Source organism: Pelophylax lessonae, assembly GCF_965119305.1.
Source record: "Pelophylax lessonae genome assembly, chromosome: 1".
In the NCBI taxonomy this organism is placed as follows: domain Eukaryota; kingdom Metazoa; phylum Chordata; class Amphibia; order Anura; family Ranidae; genus Pelophylax; species Pelophylax lessonae.
This window is the reverse complement of record NC_138768.1, coordinates 238,319,118-238,340,623: the sequence shown is the minus strand read 5'-3', so window position 1 is coordinate 238,340,623 and position 21,506 is coordinate 238,319,118. Positions and strand designations below refer to the sequence as shown.

At 44.0% G+C, this 21,506-nt stretch overlaps 1 protein-coding gene across 2 annotated transcripts in view; it reads left to right on the top strand.

Annotated features, from left to right (window-relative positions):
• The window catches only part of SCARB1 (scavenger receptor class B member 1), a 216,167-nt gene that overhangs the window by 154,152 nt on the left and 40,509 nt on the right, over positions 1 to 21,506 (top strand). For both annotated transcript variants that reach the window (XM_082244085.1, XM_082244084.1), the window contains exon 8: positions 13,407 to 13,525. In XM_082244085.1, coding sequence (XP_082100211.1) covers positions 13,407 to 13,525 — 119 coding nt within the window. The remainder of the gene's footprint in view (positions 1 to 13,406; positions 13,526 to 21,506) is intronic.

The window sequence follows — 21,506 nt, the reverse complement described above, 5'->3', positions numbered from 1 at the left end:
CTATTTTTGTTGCTTTGAAAAAAGTGAGAGAAAAACAGATGTAAACGGATAGTGTTTGTTTGCTTGTTTTTTGTTGTTTTTTTACGTAATTTTGCATTGCGTATTTTAATGTTTCAAAAGTTTACCTATGACCCAGGTAGTGGTCAGCAAAGGAAGGAACATCCCCTTTCAAGTAAACATTGCAAAAGGAGTGTCTCACAAGCACCTCATCAACCTGGTACATGCCAGGCCTGGTCTGTGGGACACCTTTATACCCTACAGAGAGTGAAAAAGTATCGGCACTGGATAGTTGTTTCAGGCAGTGACACCTAGTGGACATCCATAAGTCACAAGCAGTAAGAGAAGCTTTATAAATGTCTCTTTAAAGGATAAGTTCATCTTTTACAAAAAATAAATGCCTCTTTTTGCAGGTAATAAAATGTGCAATTATATTTGTTTACCCTCCGTCCATAAGGCATGCAATGGCGGGTGTAATGCCTGGATCCTGCAGACTCTCAGTAAGCTGTCTGCCCGTACCTCTTATGGACAGAGTTTTTGAACGGCAGGTAGAATCCATGGCCTACGAGAGCGCTCACCAGTGCCTTTACAGTTCATTGACTACAAGCCATTGGCTGCAGAGGCTAACTGTAGATGTAGTTCATTCATTCACAGAATTCTGAAAGGTGTGGTTTTGGGGGAAGAGCTGTTAAATTGTGACAGCGGGTGCGGGGAGAAGATTCCCTACCAGTCAAGGTAGGGGAGATTTGGGGGGGGGGGGGGGGGGCTTACTATGGGAATGTTTCATTTCCTTGCGGAGGTAAGCAGGCCATATAGACTGGGAAATGCATCTTTTTTCATTGTTAGAAACTTGGTAAGAAAGTACTACTTCATTAGGTCTAGGTCTCATGCTACCCTGTTACTTCCACAAGTAAAATAATGCAGGATTTCCAAAAAGGAGGTTTATGTAAAATGTATTTAGACATGCTCCCAAAACCCTCTTTCCAGTATCAAGTTCACATTTGTAGATGAAATGTTTATCCAAGTCATCAAAGGGCTTACACATGTGAGCACTTCAACTGGGAACATTTTTTTTTTTCTGGTTCGTTTTTCCAAGTACTTGAGATGCTTTTTGTGCAGAATATGAGTTAAGTGGATATGTAAACACTGAAACCAACTTTTTGATGGCAGCAGCTAGAAACTTGTAAATGGTTGGTTTTCTGACAGTACATATCAGTGTAGCAACTTGCCGTTAACCTCCTTAACTTAGAATGTTACTTATGAGATAAATTGGTTTTAAACTCTTGAGATAGTTGGCCATGTTTCTGGTAGCAAGTTTGAATGTTATGACAAAAAAATTGTAACTAGTTTGTTTGGAAAATTTGATCTACAGCAGTATTTTGTCACTATGTAAAAATAAAGTAAAAATAAAGTAACTTTAGGCCTCATGCACAAGGATATTTAGAGATTTCACATTGATGGAACAATCCGATCGTTTTTTTTTTTTTTGTTTTTTTTTTAAGGTGGACCTGATCTGACCACCTATTGCCATCTATGGGGTGGCAGATCCATTCCTCATCTCCATTCCCCATCTATCGGATCGGATGGAAACAGACAGGTGGTCTGTTTCCACCCAACCACCCATAGAGAAAAGCGGGCTGTGTCTGCTCTGCATGAGCAGATACAGACCTGTAATCTGCTTGCCCAGTGGGGATCAGCGGACAGATTCTTCACTGAGCTGGAGGACTCTACCATTGTGAAAGGGGCCTTAAAGCTTAAACTTAAAATTCCCAGCGATTTTCCTTTGCCTAGGGAGTCGCAACAGGCATACAGCCAGCCATACAAATGCATGGCCATTTACCCCTAAATCTTGATTATCCTGTGCCTTGACATTATGCCTCATCATGCACATAGAGTATTTCACTAAACGCAACACTGGCTTGAGTATGAACAGAAGCATTGGCATTTGCAAGAGTATGGATGTGTACAGCCATTCACTTTTAAGGCCAGCTGTATGCATCACCTGCGCCTCCCGAACATTGGAAAATGCAAGTCATTTTAGGTGGGTGGTTTGGGATGGCTCCCAAAATTGCTTGTGCTTTGCCAGCATGTCAGGACCCGGTTTAGCAGATGCGCAGGTATGCCAATAATTATTGGTTCCCCCCACGCGTGGCAAACGTGGCATGTTTTCATGTGTGCCAAATAGCATGGTGCTGTAGCCTGTTTTTATAGGGTCAGGGATTTCTTTACATGAGTTTCTGTTGATAAGGCAGCCCATTGAAATTAATCTGCTGCTTACATGCAGTGCATGTTGCAGAAGTGTGAACTTAGCCTTATGCTTACTTTTGAGCCTCTGCACTAGCCATTCTCAGCTAGGGTTTCTTGAGCTATGGCTGACTCTCCTCCAATCAGTGAATGCCTGCATAATTCTGGGGCCAACACTACTTGGCAGAGCCAGCAACATACCAATGATCTTTCGTTGTCTTTAGTGGTGGTCAAAATGCCACCCTTAAGGGTTGCATCCTTCCTATTGGGGAGCAAAGTAAGAGGACATTTTCCCATTGCCCCTGATTGGATTGATTTTTAGTAAGGGTTCCCCCGAGACCTGAAAACCTATTTTAGGGGCTCCTCTGCGGTTAAAAGGTTGAGGCTGCTCTAAATCTGAAGTCTATGAAAACTAAGGTTTATGTAGGAGTATGAATGCATTTTTTAGTTTGCGATGTATGAACTTTTTTGTAAGCAAGTCCATGGAAGTTCTGTGTATTCGTTAAACACTTGGGTGAAAGAGTCATGCAAAGAGCGCTTCAACGGACTGTTAAACACTTGGGTGAAAGAGTCATGCAAAGAGCGCTTCAACGGACTGTTCAATTGTTTGTTCACACCTGATGCGGTGGGACTGCATTTGGTGGCTGATCCAGTACAGTCCCACTGCATGACGAGGCAAAATGCCTGGTCTCCTGTGTGCTTGGTTCACACCACTGCGTTGTGGTAGTGTGCAGTAAAAGTACTGCATGCACTACGTTTTTCAGTGCAGTGTGAGGCAATCCAGCGGCTGGTATAAATAAGCCACTTAAAGTAATTGTAAAGTCTTTGTTGGTTATTTTAATAGAAAAAAAAGACATGTTATACTCAGGGCCGGTTTTAGACAAAGTGTGGCCCTGGGCAAACCTAAAAGTGGGGCCCCAAATTTTTTTATATTCTACCAAAAATATAGGCGCATTTAATCAATTTAGCCAAATAAAACATACAACTACATAAAAATATGCTTTAATTAAATAACATTAAATTAATTATAATCATAATCATTATAATCACATCAATTATAATATTCTATTATGTTTACTGCTCCTCACCCAGATCTATTATAAGTAGGCCTGGGTGAGGAGCAGCAGAGCCATATAAAGAACATACACAGCTCTGCACATAGCGCTACTCATTTACACTAAATAGAAAGCCCCAGGGCAACAAATATAGAATAAAAACTCTAATACTATCACCATTGACGGATTACACTGTAAAAAAATTGCGTGACTTAACAAACAATCATTAGGTTGGTTCAAGAATGACCAGCGTGTCCCCATTCAATGCACAGTGACCAGCATGTCCCCATCAATGCACAGTGACCAGCTTGTCCCCCATCAATGCAAAGTGACCAGCATGTCCCCCATCAATGCACAGTGACCAACATGTCCCCCATCAATGCACAGTGACCAGCGTGTCCCCCATCAATGCACAGTGACTAGCATGTCCCCCATCAATGCACAGTGACTAGCATGTCCCCCATCAATGCACAGTGACCTGACCAGCATAGCATGCCCCCCCATCAATGCACAGTGACCTGACCAGCATGTCCCCATTCAATGCACAGTGACCTGACCAGCATGTCCCGACTCCCTGGTGACCATGCTGCTCGGGAGTTGACTTCTTCCTCCTCCATGGCGTCGCGACTCGGTCGGACTGGTGTCCTCCGACTGGACACTGGACTATTCTTCCTCCATGCGCGCCGCCCACTGCCTCTTCTCTGACGGCGGGTGGGAAGGTGACGTCGGGGGGGGGGGGGGATAGGTAGTAGTGAATGATCAGGTCTGAAGGGGATCGCATATTGGGATGGGGGATCACAGTGTTGTGTTGAATTTGGGGGGAGATCATATATTGGTGGGGGGGGGGGGGCAGTGCTGAATCGTCAGCCCCGAGTGTCAGTGGTGAATTGTGTGTTGGGGAATGAGAGCAGTATTTGGGGGAGATCACATTTTGTGGGGTGTAAGGGGGGGGGGTGACACAGCAGTGGTGAATTTGGTGGGGGATCACATATTAGGGTGGGGGGTGTCAGTGGTGAATTGTGTGGTTTTGGGGGGGCTACACCACCATTGTATCATACCCCCCCGCACACAATTCACCGCTGATCTCCTCACCAAATTCACCACTGCTTTGACATTCCCTCCGAATGACAAAGCAGTGGTGAATTTGGTGAGGAGATCAGCGGTGAATTGTGTGTGGGGGGTATGATACAATGGTGGTGATTGGTGAATTTGGTGGGGAGATCACATGTTGGGGTGGGGGGGGGGTGTCAGTGGTGAAATGTGTGGGGTATGACACAGCAGTGGTGAATTTGGTGAGATTACATATTGGTGGGGGTGTCAGTGGTGGTAAGGGGGGGGGGGGGGAATGACACAGCAGTGGTGAATTTTGTGGGAAAATCACATATTGGTGCCACAGACCCCCTACCAATATGTGATTTCCCCACAAAATTCACCACCGCTGTGTCATCCCCCCCCCCCCCTTACCACCACTGACACCCCCACCAATATGTGATCTCCCCACCAAAGTCAGCACTGCTGTGTCATCCCCCCCCCCCCTTACCACCACTGACACCCCCACCAATATGTGATCTCCCCACCAAAGTCAGCACTGCTGTGTCATACCCCACACATTTCACCACTGACACTCCCCCCCCCCCCCCCCCCCCCCCCCCCCCCCCCCCCCCCCCCCCCCCCCCCCCCCCCCACCCCCCACCCAACATGTGATCTCCCCACCAAATTCACCAATCACCACCATTGTATCATACCCCCCCACACACAATTCACCACAGAGTCTGAGTCTAAAAAAAGTCAGAGTCTGAGTCAGAGTCTAACAAAAAAGCAATTCCAGAGAGAGAGAGGTTGGAATTGCTTTGACAAAATGTGTTTCCCACCATATTAAGGGCTGCTTCCAAAGCCTATAAATGTAGCACACTGACACCCCCCTCCCCCCTCCCCTTGCTACTGTGCTTCGGAATCGGAACTTACACAGATAAGCACAGTAGCAGGCAGCAGAGGCAGAGCAGACTAGAAATCTCCACGTACCTGTCACAACCTGTGGGTGGCTGACGGCTGGGCTGGCTGAGAGATGTCTTCCGCTCTCTTCTCTCTCTGCACTCTAGCTGCCCCCCGCGGCGGGAACGTGTGGCCCCGCCCCTCAGCTGAGCAAGAGTGTGTAGGCACCTCCAGGGACAGACTGCTGTGGGGCCCCCCCCTCAACCACGGGGCCTCGGGCAGTGCCCGACTGCCCGAATGATCAGTCTGCCCCTCGCCCGCCGGCACATAGTGTCACGCTGCCTCCGCTCCGCTGACAGGGGGCGGCTGGGGGCCCCTGGACACTCGGGGCCCTGGGCATTTTCCCAGTTTGCCCCCCCCCTAACGCCGGCCCTGGTTATACTTCTGTGCACAGGGCAGCCCAGATCCTCTTCTTCTCAGGTCCGGACGGCTGAGGCACTCGTCGACAACACTGGATAGAGGGGGAGCTCAATGTAAGTATTAGAGGGGCTGAGGGGGCTACTACACACAGAAGACTTTTTTATTTATGCATAGAATGCATTAAGATAAAAAAACCTTCTGACTTTACAATCCCTTTAAACCCTACAAAAAACCTTTAGGGGAACATGCATAACTGAGGGTTTTGTAATATCCAAAGTAGGGATAGACCGATATGGTTTTTTTCAGGGCCGATACTGATATTTTGGTCACAACGTATCGGCCGATATTTTGTACATTTAAAGTTTTGAAAGGATAAAGACCGTTTTTGACACAAATCTGGTACTGAACATGTTCATTTTTGTTCAATGCTTAATGGCTGGCTGTCTTGCACCCTGTGGTGGGTGGCTGGCTGGCACAGGGGCTGTGCCTGTGCGTGGCTGGCTGTCTGGCACCCTGTGGTTGGTGGGTGGCTGGCACAGGGGCTGTGGCTGGCTGGTACAGGGCCTGTGGATGTGGGTGGATGTATGGCTGTGACGCACTCCCGCGAGACTAGTCCCGACTCCAGACGAGGCTGGTCAAAGCGAGGAGGCGGCCTAAAAGCAGAATGACGTCACAAAAATATCGGCAATATCGGCCAGTTCTGGGGCCGATACCGATTATCGGGGAAAGTGCATATTGGCCGCCGATAATCTGCCTATCCCTAATCCAAAGGGACACTGCACACAAAATAAATATAGAATATTTGAGTAGGCAGGTGTTCCTGAAAAACTGAATTGCTTGTACCTTTCTTTTCTGAAACATTAAGGGACCCTTTATAACGTGATATTTATACACTCTTCTGAAAGATTCTGCTGGTTTCTGTCGCTTCCATCCGTTATGGGTAAACTCTGGAACACAACTCCTGTTTCAGGGTCTTGTTACTGGGGGTGTCAGGCGCGCACACACAGCCCCTTCCCTTTTATCCAGGCCATTGGGAAGGCTCTGCAATCTAGTACACGGCTCATTTCTCAATATCCATGGCCCTAGTGTGATTTTTTTTTTTTTTTTTTTTTTTTTTCGTTTTCAGATAATTCTTATTGAACTGTTTTAGTTTGTTGAACAAAGAATAAGGCAGGACTTCATGAAGTAGCACATAAACAGGTGTACAATACAAACCTTCTGCTCATAGGAGAATCTCATAGTCCAACGTGACATTCAACATCGTGGTAGAAATCTAGTACATATTAGGTTTCAACCAACTCTGATATGGAGAGAAGTGTGAAACAGGGAAAAGAAAAAAAATGGAGGAAAAGGAAAAGTGTGAAACAGGGAAAAGAAAAAAAAATGGAGGGAAAAGAAAGAAAAGGAACATGAGAAGGGGAGAAGAGTTCAAGGAGGGTCCTCCCAGAGGTACCACAGCTCCCAAATACAATTGTGAGCCTCCAATCTGTCCCCAATTCGGGATAATTTCTCCATTAATTCCATGTCTTTAACCCTTACGTAGAGGGCATCAGGAGGCGGTGTAAGACGTTTTTTCCAATGAGAGGCCACCAGACTGTGTGCAGCTGTGAGGATATGATGCAGCAGCTTGTGAGGTTTAGGGAGGGGAAGGTTGGCCTGCCTTAGGAGATAAACATTTTGGTGACCAAGGGGTGGATAGCCCAAATAGACCATCCAGCAGCTGCTGCACTGAAAGTCAGAACGGGGCTATTAGTGGACATGTCCAGTATATATGTAGGAGGGTTCCCCGGTCCTTAAAGCATCTCCAGCAGCAGTCAGAGCTGGTGGGATATATAGCATGGAGGACGTCTGGCGTCAGATACCAAAAGGAAAGAATATTCTAGGAATTCTTCTTATACAAGGTGCACAGAGAACTTTTGGCTGCCCGGGACCAGATCGTTTGCCATGCCTTAAGGGGAATTTCCTCACCCAACATCTTCTCCTTTCGGAGCATATACGAGTGTTTTTGCCTCACTCCTGGACGGAATAAGAGTTCAATATTTGATATATACTGGAGATCAGGCCTCTCCCCGCAGGTGCTCGAAAGGTGAAAGAGGTGAGAACTGCAGGGATGGGGTAACAGTTTGGATACCTGCAGATTCGCCATTATGCTCAAAGAACACTCGGCGAGGCAGGTCATATTTACTCTGAAGTTCATCAAAGGACAACAACCTGCGGGACCTAGGGTCCACCAAGTGTCCAAAGTGAAATATGTTTTTGGAAGCCCAAGGATGGGACATCGGGAAAGTAAGGCTATCTGGCATCTCCATCTCGGGATTGAGAAAGGAGGTTAAAAGTGAGGCTTCAGACCCAAGGCGGCACTGACGAGATGTTATCCGCTACGTCAATCAAAGCTGGGACATGGCCCCCAGTAGACAGTTTGGGGGGACCCTCATGCCTCCACTCCACAATAGGATGTTTGGGTGAATTGGAGCTAGCCAAAGTTTTTCAATTTCAGTCCACTTATTATAGGAGCGTTGGGTGGTCCAAGAGGCCACAGCGTGCAATTGGGTCGCTTGATAATATTTAATCAGGTTAGGAAATGCTAGTCCACCATCTGCTCGTGACGACATAAGTACCGAACGGGGCACTCTGTCGCTCATAATTCCAGACAAACTGCAGGAGATCTGCCTGTAGCTTTTTAAGGTGTGGTAGAGGGGACCGGTATAGGTAGCGTTTAATATGGTTATAGTAATTTGGGGAGAAGGGACATTTTGACCAAGGCGATCCGTCCCAAGAGAAATACAGTGCCTCCTCCACTGATGAAGAGTTCTGAGGTGGTGATAGAGCGGAGGAAAATTTTCTTTGTATAATGTAGCATAAGTTGGGGGTTATATAGACACCTAGGTACTTTAGGGCCTTCGTTTTCCAAGAGTAAGAAAAGCAAGATGACAGGGGTTTCATCTTCTGGTATATTAATAGGGAGAGCCTCTGATTTAGATGTGTTTTATATCCTGAGCGAGCTCCATAGCGGTCTAACTCAGCATGTAGGTTGGGCAAGGAGGTCCTAGGGTGTGTCAGTGTAAGGATAATGTCGTCCGCAAATAATTAAATTTTTAATTCCCATCCCGGTATACCTTGAATGTCCTGATTATTTTGAATAGACGCCACTAACGGTTCAGCGCATAGAGCAAACAGTAAGGGGGAAAGCGGGCAACCCTGCCGGGTGCCGTTGGTGACCTGAAAAGAAGGGAAAAGGGAGTTTTAGACTGAGAGGGAGGATTGCAGTAGAGGTAAGTGAGAGCCCACAAGAATGCACCCCCGGAATCCTATATGGCTCAACGTAGCGAACCGAAAGGGCCAGTCTAGGCGGTCGAAGGCCTCCTCTGCATCCAGGCTAAGAAGAACAGCTATTATTTTGAAGGGAGAGAAGCTTGGTAAAAATCTTCAGATCTGAGTTTAGCAGGGTTATGGGTCTGTAACTAGCACATAAAGAGGGGTCCTTATCTGGTTTCGGGATCAGAGTAATAAAAGGGCTCTGCATACCTGTAGGAATGGGGGTATCCTGTAAGAAGGAATTGTAAAGGCTACACATGTGCGGCAGCGATACAGGTAAAAATGTTTCATAATACTCATAGGGAAATCCTTCGGGGCCGGGAGCCTTATGTGTTGGCAGGGATTTGACTGTCAATTTGATTTCTTCCGACGTTATGGAGGCGTTAAGAGGCACAAGATCAGACGATTGGAGCTTGGATATCCCGCTCTGTTCAAGATATTGGTGCATTTGATCTAAAAGGGCTTGGGAAGGAGGGTCATGAGGAATGTTGGGCCATTATACTGTAGAGATGGGCATACAAGTCCTCAAAGGCATGTACAACATCTTGGGGGTGGGAGAGTAAGCAATCTGAGCTATTTTTAATCTGATGTGGGGTCTATGGATGTGTGATTGCGTCATTTCTTAGCTAGGAGAGAGTGAGCCTTATTGCCTTTATTATAGTACATCTGCTTCAAACAAATTAGGGCTTTCTCAACCTGATGAAGAGCCAAGCTGTAGCTGATGCTCTAGATCTCTGAGCTGCCTCTCAGCCTGCAACTTGGCAGCCTCGGTGTCCCTCTTCATAGCCAAGAAATAGCAATACACTTGCCGTGAATGACTGCCTTGTCGGCCTCCCAGATAGAGAGAGAGAGAGACATCGGGAATGGAATTCTCGGAGAAATAGAGCTGCAAGGTGGATTCCAGTTCAGCTCTGGAGGGAGGGTGCTGAAGGAGAAAGTTGTTCAGTTGCCAATGGCAAGGTTTGATTTGAGGGATACGGAAGGACAAAGTGAGCAGAATGGGGGTGTGATTGGACCAAGAGATCGGAAGCACACTGGCAGACTTCACATTACATAGCGTGTAATTGTTCACAAAGAAGTAGTCTATGCGAGAATGCGTGCGGTGAGGGGCGGAGTAAAATGTGTACTGGCGACCCCCCCCCCCCCCCCCCCGGAAGAGAAACCCTCCAAGCATCAAACAGGGCATATCTCCTAAACAATTGGCGGAAAAGCTGCGAGTCCCTAACAGGACGAGACTGTGTGCCCCGGGGTTCTACTGTATAGCGGTCGAAAGACCGCTGACTGGGCTAAGTTATCCCCCTATTAACAGGCATTCATGATCCAAGTGAAAGACGGTTTGAAGACCCTACTTGGGAAACTGATTTGCCGAGCGTTTGGAGCATACAAGGTACAAAATGTAATAGCTTGTGCCTGCCAGGCACCTTTTTCTGAAGCCAATCTGGTCTGGTCTCCAGCAAGGGATACTGTGTGCAGGGGAGAACCGACATCAGCTAGGACGTGACATCACCAATAGTTAATATGCAGCTTCCGTTGGCTGCCTCTCCTGCCCACACCTACACAGAGGTCACTGATGACAGCTCAGGTCTACAGAAGGAGGTGCACTTCTGTGATCCTCAGAAGTAGGGCCAAAATAGCTTTGGCCCTACTTCTCCACCATTCTTAAAATGTGCAACAAGTTATGCACTGGAAAGCCTTAGTAGGGCTAATTTAACGTTCACTAGGGGTAGTTTAACGTTTTTTTGAAAAGTTTGATCAACAGGCTATACCAGTGTTCCTAAACCTTTTTTTCGGTTAAGGCACTCTTTATGCGTTGTTCACACCATGGTGTGGGGTCGTCTGTTTTTCTGCACACATTCTGAAAGGGCTCAAAGAAAACCATGGTTCTCTGTGCCCTGGTCACAGCACAATGTGCAGGAATCTATAACCTGTATGCAGTTTTATTGCTGGGGGAAAAAATCGACATGTAATAAACATTGGTGTGAACGGGGCACATCCAGTGCCTTTAAAAAACTATTCATACAACCAAAAACCTAAATGTATTGGGATTTTATGTGATAGACCAACACAAAATGCCACATAATTGTGAAGTGGAAGGAAAATGATAAATGATTTTCAAAATGTTTTACAAATATCTGAAAAGTGTCATGCATTTGAATTCTACACCCTTTGCTTTGATACCCCTAACTAAAATCTAGTGGAACCAATTGGCTTCAGAAGTCACCTAATTAGTAAATGGTCCACCTGTGTATAATTTAAATCTTCGTATAAATACAGCTGTTCTGTGAAGTCCTCAGAAGTTTGTTAGAGAACCTTAGTCAACAAACCGCATCATGATGGCCAAGGAACACACCAGACAGGTCAGGGATAAAGTTGTGAGAAATTTAAAGCTGGGTTAGGTTATTAAAAAAAAAATAAAAAAAGATCCCAAGCTTTGAACTTCTCACTGAGCACTGTTCAATCCATCATCCGAAAATGGAAAGCATATAGCACAACTGCAAACCTACCAAGAAATGGCCGTCCACCTAAACTGACAGGCCGAGCAAAGAGCATTAATCAGAGAAGCAGCCAAGAGGCCCATGGTAACTGAAGGAGCTGCAGGGATCCAAAGCTCAGATGGGAGAATATGTCCACAGGATAACGATTTGCCCTGCACTCCACAAATCTGGCCTTTATGGAAGTGTGTCAAGAAGAAAGCCATTGTTGAAAGAAAGCCATAAGAAGTCCCATTTGCAGTTTACGAGAAGCCATGTGGTGGACACGGCAAACGTGTGGAAGAAGGTGCTCTGGTCAGATGAGACCAAAATTGAACTATTTGACCTAAAGGCAAAATGCTATGTGTAGCGGAAAATGCTATGTGTAGCGGAAAACGAACACTGCACCTCACCCTCAACACACCATCTGCACCGTGAAACCTAGTGGTGGCAGCATCATGTTGGGGGGATGCTTTCCTTCAGCAAGGACAGGGAAGCTGGTTAGAGTTGATGGGAAGATGGATTGAGCCAAATACAGGGCAACCCTAGAAGAAAACCTGTGAGTCTGTATAAGACTTGAGCCTGGGGCGGAGGTTCACCTTCCAACAGAACAACCCTAAACCTACAGCCAGAGCTACAATGGAATGGTTTAGATCAAAGCATATTCATGTGTTAGAATAGCCCAGTCAAAGTCCAGACCTAAATCCAATTAGGAATCTATGGCAAGGCTTGTGAATTGTTGTTCAGATGCTCTCCATCCAATCTGACAGAGCTTAAGCTATTTTGCAAGAATAGTGGGCAAACATTTCACTCTAGCTGTGCAAAGCTGGTAGACACATACCCAAATAGACTTGCAGCTGTAATTTCAGCGAAAGGTGGTTTACAAAGTATTGAATCAAGGGGACAGAATACATATGCACGCCATATGTTTCAGATTTTATTTGTAAAAAATTTGGAAAACCATTTATCATTTTCCTTCCACTTTGTGTTGTTGGTCTATCACAAAAAATCCCAATAAAATTACATTTACATTTTTGGTTGTAACATGACAAAATGTGGAAAATTTAAAGGGGTATAAATACTTTTTCAAGGCATGAAAACAGATGTCAAAGTGCATGAACTCACTAAAATGCGCATGGAAACTGATGTCTCTGCAATACATATGGTGTGAACGAGCCCTTCAATTTATTTTATTTTTTTTAGTCTCGAAGCATCAAACACGTGGCTTGCCAACACGTGAGGTTGGGATGATAAATCCACATGGTTGTACTATTTCTTTTACCACCCAACTCCTCCCTCTTCAGCTGCAGTGGCCTGGGCTGTACACATACTGCAGCCATGGCAGGTATTATATCCTGTCTCTTTCAGTGCCAGTAGGCACTACTGCCTCCAGGTAAATGGGGCTTTGCTTCAACTGCCCCACAACCACATATATTGCACACAGTTGCAGCACAGTGGTGCTGCATTTAGGGGGTAAAAGTTTTTGGGGTACTTGTGATATAAGGGTAATGAACTGTAGGGATATAAAATATGGCTGTCCATATAAGGGTAATGAACTGTAGGGATATAAAATATGGCTGTCCATACAGAAGTTTGCAGTAGCCCATGACAACTATTCATGTGTTAGGCCATTTGAATCAAGTTATTTGTAAACCACTGCAGTGTTAAACTAAATCATGGCTTGTAGATTACTCTAATTTATTTTACTTCATTTTCCTGCACATCACAAAAAAAGCTAAATTATTATTTTTTAATATTCTAAACCGCATACAGAAAGGGGTATATCTTTTGTGTTCAACCAAGATCAAAGCTAAGTTCATTGGTTCATGAACAATTGAGGAGCTCCATACACCATACGAGAATATGCAGCTCTTTGAACTGCCAGTAAGATCTTTGTGTCAGCCGTGTATATATGCATTAATCTAGGTTTAATTATTGGAAGTTAACAAATATAAACTTTAATTTTTACCAGGTGCTCCCATGTTTCTATCCTTTCCTCATTTCTTAAATGCGGATCCTGGATTTGTGGATGCTGTGGATGGACTACACCCAAGTGAAGATCTGCATTCCCTATTCCTAGATGTGCATCCAGTAAGTGTGTGGTGTTTTTTTGTGGTGTTTTTTTTTTTTTTTGTTTTTTTTGTTTTTTTCCATGTAAGATACCAAAACATTTTTTCTAATGTAGTTTTTCTTTATAGCTCAACTTAACTGAGAGGTACAAGATGCTACTGCTGACATCTTTCTGAAACAGACTGGGGAATTTAATATGGCATTAGTCATTCCCTATTGCGAGTTTCATTATCCTTATTTTTGAGACCTGCAAAAAGTTGCCTCCAGTTCATAGGTAACTGGAAATCCTCTAATATGGGGGTTGATTTACTAAAACGGAGTACAAAAATTTGGTGCAGCTCTGCATTGAAACCAATCAGCTTCCAGGTTTTTCTGTCAGTTTCAGTAAATCAACCCCATGGGGTCTAGTGTCTGTCTGTCCACACTGTAGCAAGGTGGCATGAATTTGGGGCAAGCATAAACATTTGATGTGGAGGCATGACAGAATTCCTAAAGTGTTGTAGGCACTCTCTATGAATGGCACTGAGTAGCTGTCCTCATGATCCAGTAGCTTTAGGACTTTTACAGTGTTATTGCAAGTAGCTGTCCTCATGATCCAGTAGCTTTAGGACTTTTACAGTGTTATTGCTTGTAACAGTGATGATCGTTGCTATAAGCAAAAGTTAACTGTCAAGTATGGCTTTTTATTCATGACAGCTTGTTTACTGTTGACAAGCTGTGATTGGCTACAGCTCACAGCGGCTGGGTACTGAGCAGTGTGATCCACTGTGTCCACCAGACATCAGCGGTCGCTGTATTGTATGCCTTCAAACTGCCTGTGCCATTCATGCACAGTAAATGTGCTATGGGTGGGTGGCAAGGGGTTAAAGTAAATTGTACTTGACTTTCTTTTGGGGATCAGTCTGACACATGGGGATTTATTTACTACTACAAGCAAAATGTATTCTTTATTTTTTTTTAAAAGTGCATTTTTTTTACTGTATTCACTAAAATAAGTTCCTTGCAAAGTAAACAGCCTAGTTGTCTTTAGTCAGCCAACCCCTTGGCCTGCATCCCCTATTGGCCAGCTTCCATTCTTCTCTGCTAGTGTTGGTTAAGAGCAGCTACTGCACAGAAAATAGAGGGATGCTGAATTAAGGAGCCAGGCTGCTGTGTACCTGCATGTTAATCCCCCCCCCCCCCTTCCCTTTCTCTAGTTGTAAAATTTTTTGCTTTGAGGCTACACAAGGCTACTTTTAGGCCTAACCATTCATGTTATGAGATCCACCAATTTTGTTAGGACACCTGGGTATATTTTAAAACCGGATTATTGTGTGCCTGGATTATTCAAGTTGAATTCTTTTGAATCCATGCAGACAAATGTTCAATCAGTTCAATAGGATAATGGCTTATATGGCAGTCTAGTAAATGTGTATAACCAAGTGTCGGGTCTCCTCTCTGATTAGGAGAGTAGCTGGCATTCCTAGGTAACCAGGTAGTGGTAGTCTGCATGCACTACATTTTTCAACTGTGTATTTGAGTTTTGCTTCTTTCGTAAACAGTAGATGAATTATGTTGCATGTAGTAAAGCACAAGTGCAATCTGTTGAAGGGGAATCTGTTGCTAGTAAAAGGAATTAATTCAGAACATCTGGAAACCCTCTCTGGGAACGCAGTGGCACAAGTGATGTTTTCTAGGTGGGGTGAATCCCATGGGACAACGGAAAGTCTTTCTGTGGCTTAATAAAAGCAGTGATTCTTCTATTTCTGAATGGAGAATGTGGTATGAAGAAAATGTTTAGAAAGAGTATGCTCAAGGCAGTTGCAGAACAGTGTAGGAGGGAGAGGGATGCCAACACTTTAATGGATCTATTCTCATTTTGTTTTAGCTGAGCATGAATAAAGTATTTACTGTGGAGGCACTGGAGATCAGTACAAATGTTGTCTTGTCACTGAGCAGTAAGCTGACTTCTTCCACTAACTTATATTATACAGAACTGATGTAACGCGGAGGTGATAAACTAGCTTGAATATAACTAGCTTGCAGCACAACACCATGTACTGTAAAGCTCATCATACATGTTACACTCACCATACAGTTCTTGTACAACTTTAGTTTTAGTTAGGAGGTAGACATTGGTAATAAACACCTGGTAACATGCCCTACAGTAGTTATTTACATAACCTGGGTAATAAACCTGCGGCCAATCTCATGCACCACTTCTTTTTCTTGGCTCAGTACAAATGGATCCTTTCAGTTCAGTGTAGGAATCGAGTAATTGTGCTTTCTCTATTGTTCATCGACAGACGCAGCTCCATATCTTCCTAGACCATTGGGTTATGCTCCTCTAATCAGGTATAGGCACTAGGCAGGAAAAAGCTTTACCACGCCTATGGGGGCTGTTCTTGCAGGCATAACCCCACACACTGCTACAGTAGCCAGTTTAGTTGCAAGCAGTGTTTAGAAGACCAAAAACCCATACACTCAAAGCATAGGGGTGGGTGCTGCATCTGTCGAACTTCAGAGAGAAGGATTTTACTGTAAGTACAACCTAGACCGGTGTTTCTCAACTCCGGTCCTCAGGGCACACTAACAGGCCAGGTTTGCAAGAAAACTGAAATACATCACAGGTGATATAATTTGCTGCTCAGTGATTGCAGTATTCTAGCCTGCATATCCCCATGGTAATACTTAAAATTTGGCCTGTTAGTGTGCCCTGAGGACTGGAGTTGAGAAACAATGACCTAGACCATTGGAATTACAGTAAGTACAACTTAGACCATTGGGATGTCCCAAAGCAGTATTTTCTGAGGGGTAGGAAGACAACGCAAAGAAGAACGCAACTCCCCAAAGGCTAAAAGCTGCATCTGTCGATCAACTTAATAGAAAAGGATTTTACGGTAATTGCAAAAACCAGTTTTTTATGTGGTCAACATGTGGGTGGTATAAAAATTGCTGTAGCAGCCCATGCTGCTATGGGGTTAGGGGGAGGTAAAGGTCCCCATAAGGAAGAAAGGGGGGAGGCTGTTAGTGGATTTTCTTTAAGGATTGCAGAGGATGCTGTTGACACCGACCCTGTACCCTCTGTGGCATTTCCAATGAGGAAAAGCCTGATGTCTTGTGTAGAGGAGGGGGACTTCAGATTGGTTGTTGCTAGTCACAGATCTCCTGTGCAGATTGTTCAGTAAGGAAAAATGTTTTTCCTTTTACTAGTGTAGATGTACTGCCATCAGAGCTTCTGGTCATCCTGGCCAGCACTGAAATTAACCCAGTATGCCGAACTGTCTTTCTCAAGCTTTAAAAATCCCAGTATGTTTCTTTAGCTTAAAGCGAACAGCTTTGTAGTTCTGCAAAAAGACTTCCCAATTTAATGTTTGGGTTATAGAGTAATTAGATGCAGGAGGAGCAGCCACTGTCCTAAAGTATTGTGATGGGCATTATTGCTTTGTTCTTTTTTACTAAAACCACTTCCTTCAGCGCTTGCTTGCTGTGGTTGTGGAAGGGCTTAGAATTTAAATAAACTGTGGCCCTGAGGTCTAGGATGTTGAAAAACTGAACTATTGAGGACGAAGTGGTTATCCAGAAATCCTAAAATATTAAAGCATTTCCTGCATTGATGCCAATGTATACTGTACAAAGCACCATTTCCTAGTAACTTGCTGACAACTCTCCTGCTACCTGTCCTTTTGAATTGGACATTATTTTAAAAGTAATGATGGCAGGGAAATCACTAGGGGCCCCCACCGAATTTTTGCTGTGGAGATCTATAAGCTGTAGTTATGACCCTGCACAATTTTCAATTACTCTGACCTAGTAATCTCCATTAGTGAATAGAATCCTTTCTGGTTCAACACTGTAGTTACATTTGAGTAATTTAAAACACAGATGGATATACTGGCGCAAGGAAAAGTAAGGGATACCAACAGTTGCTACCATATAGAATAAATAAAGGGTCTATAACACATATACACATGTAAGGTCCATAAGAGTCCATATGTATATAAAAGTCCTTAAGCACTGAAGGCTGCTCTGCCACAAGCGAGAAGAGAACTTGCAGGGTACTGTGAAGAAAAGACAGGCGCCACTCTAAGTGCAGTAAGACCAGTTTAATGCGGTAAATCAATGTACACCAAATACTCACAATAGAGTAGGTGAGAAACAGCAGTGTATAACATGTAAACTGGTCCGTCCAGGTGCCTCAATCAGTCTAAAGTGGTCCGCTGCAGTTATCCGCTGTAGTCGATGGATGTCGGCACTTCCTGAACACTGGAGACACAGAGGTAGACTTCCGGCGAACACTCTCCCGGTTGTGAAGCAAGGACGCCACATTTTTTGCAATATGGCACTGTTACTGCTGTAGCCAAATTGCTATTTTTTTTCTCCCCCACAAATAGTGCTTTCTTTTGGTGGTATTTGTTCACCTCCTGGGGTTTTTTTTTTGCACTTTAAACAAAAGAGCTGACAATTTTTAACCACTTCCATACAGAGCAGTTACACCCCCTTCCTCCCCAGACCAATTTTCAGCTTTTGGCGCTCTCACACTTTGAATGATAATTACTCATTACTAATCATACAACGCTGTACCCAATCAAATTTTTTTATAATTTTTTTCACACAAATAGAGCTTTCTTTTGGTAGTATTTAATCACCACGGGGTTTTTTATTTGCGATAGAAGTGAAAAAAGAGCGAAAATTTAGCAAAACACATTTTGTTTTAGTTTCTATTATAAAATTTTGCAAATAAGTTATTTTTTTTTTTCTCATAAATTTGGGCCAAAATGTATACTTCTACATATCTTTGGTAAAAATAATCCAAATTAGTGGTTTAGTCTGTGTGAAAGTTAGTCTACAAGCTATGGTGCCAATCATTGAAAATTGATCACACCTGATGTACTGATGGCCTATCATTTCTTGAGGCCCTGAAATGTCAATACAGTACAAATACCCCTCAAATGACCCCTTTTTGGAAAGTAGACATTCCAGGGTATTTAGTAAGAGGCATGGTGAGTTTTTTGAAGTTGTAATTTTTTTCCCCACAATTCTTGGGAAAATGAAGAAGTTATTTCTCACACACAGTATATGCATACTTGCAATTACACCCCAAAATACATTCTGCTACTCCTCCTGAGTATGGCAATACCACATGTATGAGACTTTTACACAGCCCGGCCACATACAGAGGCCCAACATTCAAGGAGCACCGTCAGGTGTTCTAGGAGCATAAATTACACATATAATTTCCAATTACACATATAATTTCCTAACGACCTATCACACTTTTGAAGGCCCAGGAGCACCAGGACAATGGAATTGCCCACAAAATTACCCCATCTCGGAAAGCAAACACCCCAATGTATATTCTGAGGCATAATGAGTCTTTTGAACATGTCATTTTTTTCCACAAGATTTTGGAAAATGTGGAAAGAAAATGAAAACGCTGTTTTTTTTTTTTTTGTTTTTTTTTTACACAAAGTTGTCAATTTATAAGATATTTCTAACACATAGCATGTACATAACAAAAAATTACACCCCAAAATACATTCTACTACTCCTGAGTATAGCGATACCACATATGTGAGACTTTGTCAAAGCATAACCACATACAGAGGCCCAACATGCAAGGAGCACCATCAGGTGTTCTAGGAGTATAAATTACACATATAATTTAATTACAACCAATCACACTTTTGAAGGCCCTGGAACCCCAGGACAATGGAAACCCCCTATTTTGGAAAGCAAACTCCCCAACACATAATTTAGGAGGCATGGGCTGCAGATAGGTACTCAGGTACACTGATCGGCTTCAGACAGGTACTTGGGTATTCTGATGTGCTAGAGACAGGTACTCGGGTAATCTGATGGGGTGCAGATAGGTACTCAGGCACTCTGGGCTGGAGACAGATACTCGGGTACTCCGATGACAGGTACTCAATGTACCAGAGTACCTGTCACCACAGTACCCGATAGGCTGGGGACAGGTACTCGGGTACTCTGATGGGCTGGTGACAGGTACTTTGATGGGCTAGTGACAGGTACTTGGGTACTTATGATGGGCTAGTGACAGGTTCTCTTTATGGGGGGGGGGCAATCGGTGTGTTTTGGGGTGCACTGCAATCGGTAACTGGCTGTTACCACAATCAGGATCAGTGTGTGAGGAGGAGAACACGATAACAGCTAGTTACCGTGTTCTCTGTTGACATTCTGTAACTGGCTGTGATTGACAGCTGGTCACGTGGTAAAAGCCAATTTCATTGGCTCTTTACCTAGATCTGGAATGGGCTCTGGCTGAGGGACAAGCCTCGTCCCCGATCGCAGCGCATTGCAGAGAGAACGAGCGGCTAATCCTGGAGCCGCTCATGTGATCGGCTGTGATTGACACAGCCGATCACGTGGTGAACAGCCAATTTTCATTGGCTGTTTACCTTGATCGGGGAAGGGCTATGTCCGAGGGACGAGCCTCATCCCTGATCGCCGCGCTCCGCGCCCCTGGGGGTGCTCAGTAGCGGCGTGAGCGGGCCACCATCATATGACGTCCGCCCGGATGGACAAAAGCTTCCTGCTGCCCTCATTTTACAATGGTGCGGTATGGAAGTGGTTAAACAATATTTTTTACTTTATGCTATAAAACATACCCAATAAAAAAAATCTAATTTATTCACCAATTTAGGCCAATATATATTTCTGCTACATGTTTCTGGTAAAAACAATTCCGTTAACTGTATATTTTATTGGTTTGTGCAAATTTAATAGCGTCTACAAACTATGGGATATATTTATGGAATTTTTGTTTTTACTAGAAATGGCAGTGATCAGCCGACCTTTAGGGGGATTGGAACATTGCGGTAGACAGTCTGACACCAAGTGACCCTTTTTGGGGACCAGTGACACAATCACAGTGATCAGTGCTGCCTGCACGCACATACATACTAGGAGTACAACTGGGGAAATCCATGGTGAAGGATCTAGGTGTTAGGGTAGATTATAAGCTTAATAAAGGCATGCAGTGCCAAGCTGCTGTTTCCAAAGCGAGCAGAATTCTTTCCTGTATTAAGGTATGGACAGCGCAGAGAGCGATCGTTTTACCCCTATACAAATCAGTAGTAAGCCCTCCTCTGGAATATGCAGTTCAGTTTTGGGCACCAGTTCAGAAAAAGGATATTGGGGAACTGGAGAAAGTGCAGAGAAGAGCAACCAAACTGATAAGGAGGAGCTCAGCTATGAGGATAGATTAGAGGAACTGAATTTATTCTCTGAGAGGAGGAGATTAAGGGGGGATATGATCAGCATGTATAGAAAGATAAGTGGTCCATATAGTGAACTTGATGTTGAGTTATTCATTTTAAGGTCATCACAGAGGACAAGGTGGCACTCTACGTCTGAAGGAAAAGAGATTTAATCTCTAAATATGCGAAGGCTTCTAAACAGTAAGAGCTGTGAAAATAAGGAATAGTCTCCCTCAAAAGGTGGTTCTGGCCAGCTCAGTAGATTGTTTTAACAAAGGCCTGGATTCTTTCCGAGATCTGCATAATATAACTGGATACTATTTAGAGGTAAACTTAATCTAGGGAATATCAGATTGCCCCTTGGGGACAAGGAAGACATTTTTCCCCAGCTGTAGCAAATTGGATCATGTTTTTTTTATTGGGGTTTTTTGCCTACATAGCAGCAGTATTATCACGGATGATAGAATGGACAAAAAAAATAAATTCAGAAAGATGGATTAAATTGGAAATCACGTTAAGTCGAGCACAATTAGAGTATTTGAATTCCACCAAAGTATAGGGAAATACGAGGATACACCTGAGAGAACGAGAGTTGTATACAGGACATGGGATGTGTTGTATAGGCAGGCCAAGTGGGAATACAACTCTCCATTCTTCTAGAAGGCACAAAATTATTTTTTACCTGGGTTTAAGACACCGTTTGGTATTTCTTTTAATCACAAGTCCCCTAACTTGGTACCAAAAGGAAAGATTAGGCCACTTCATGAACTTACCACTATGGGGAAGTTGACGCTAAATGC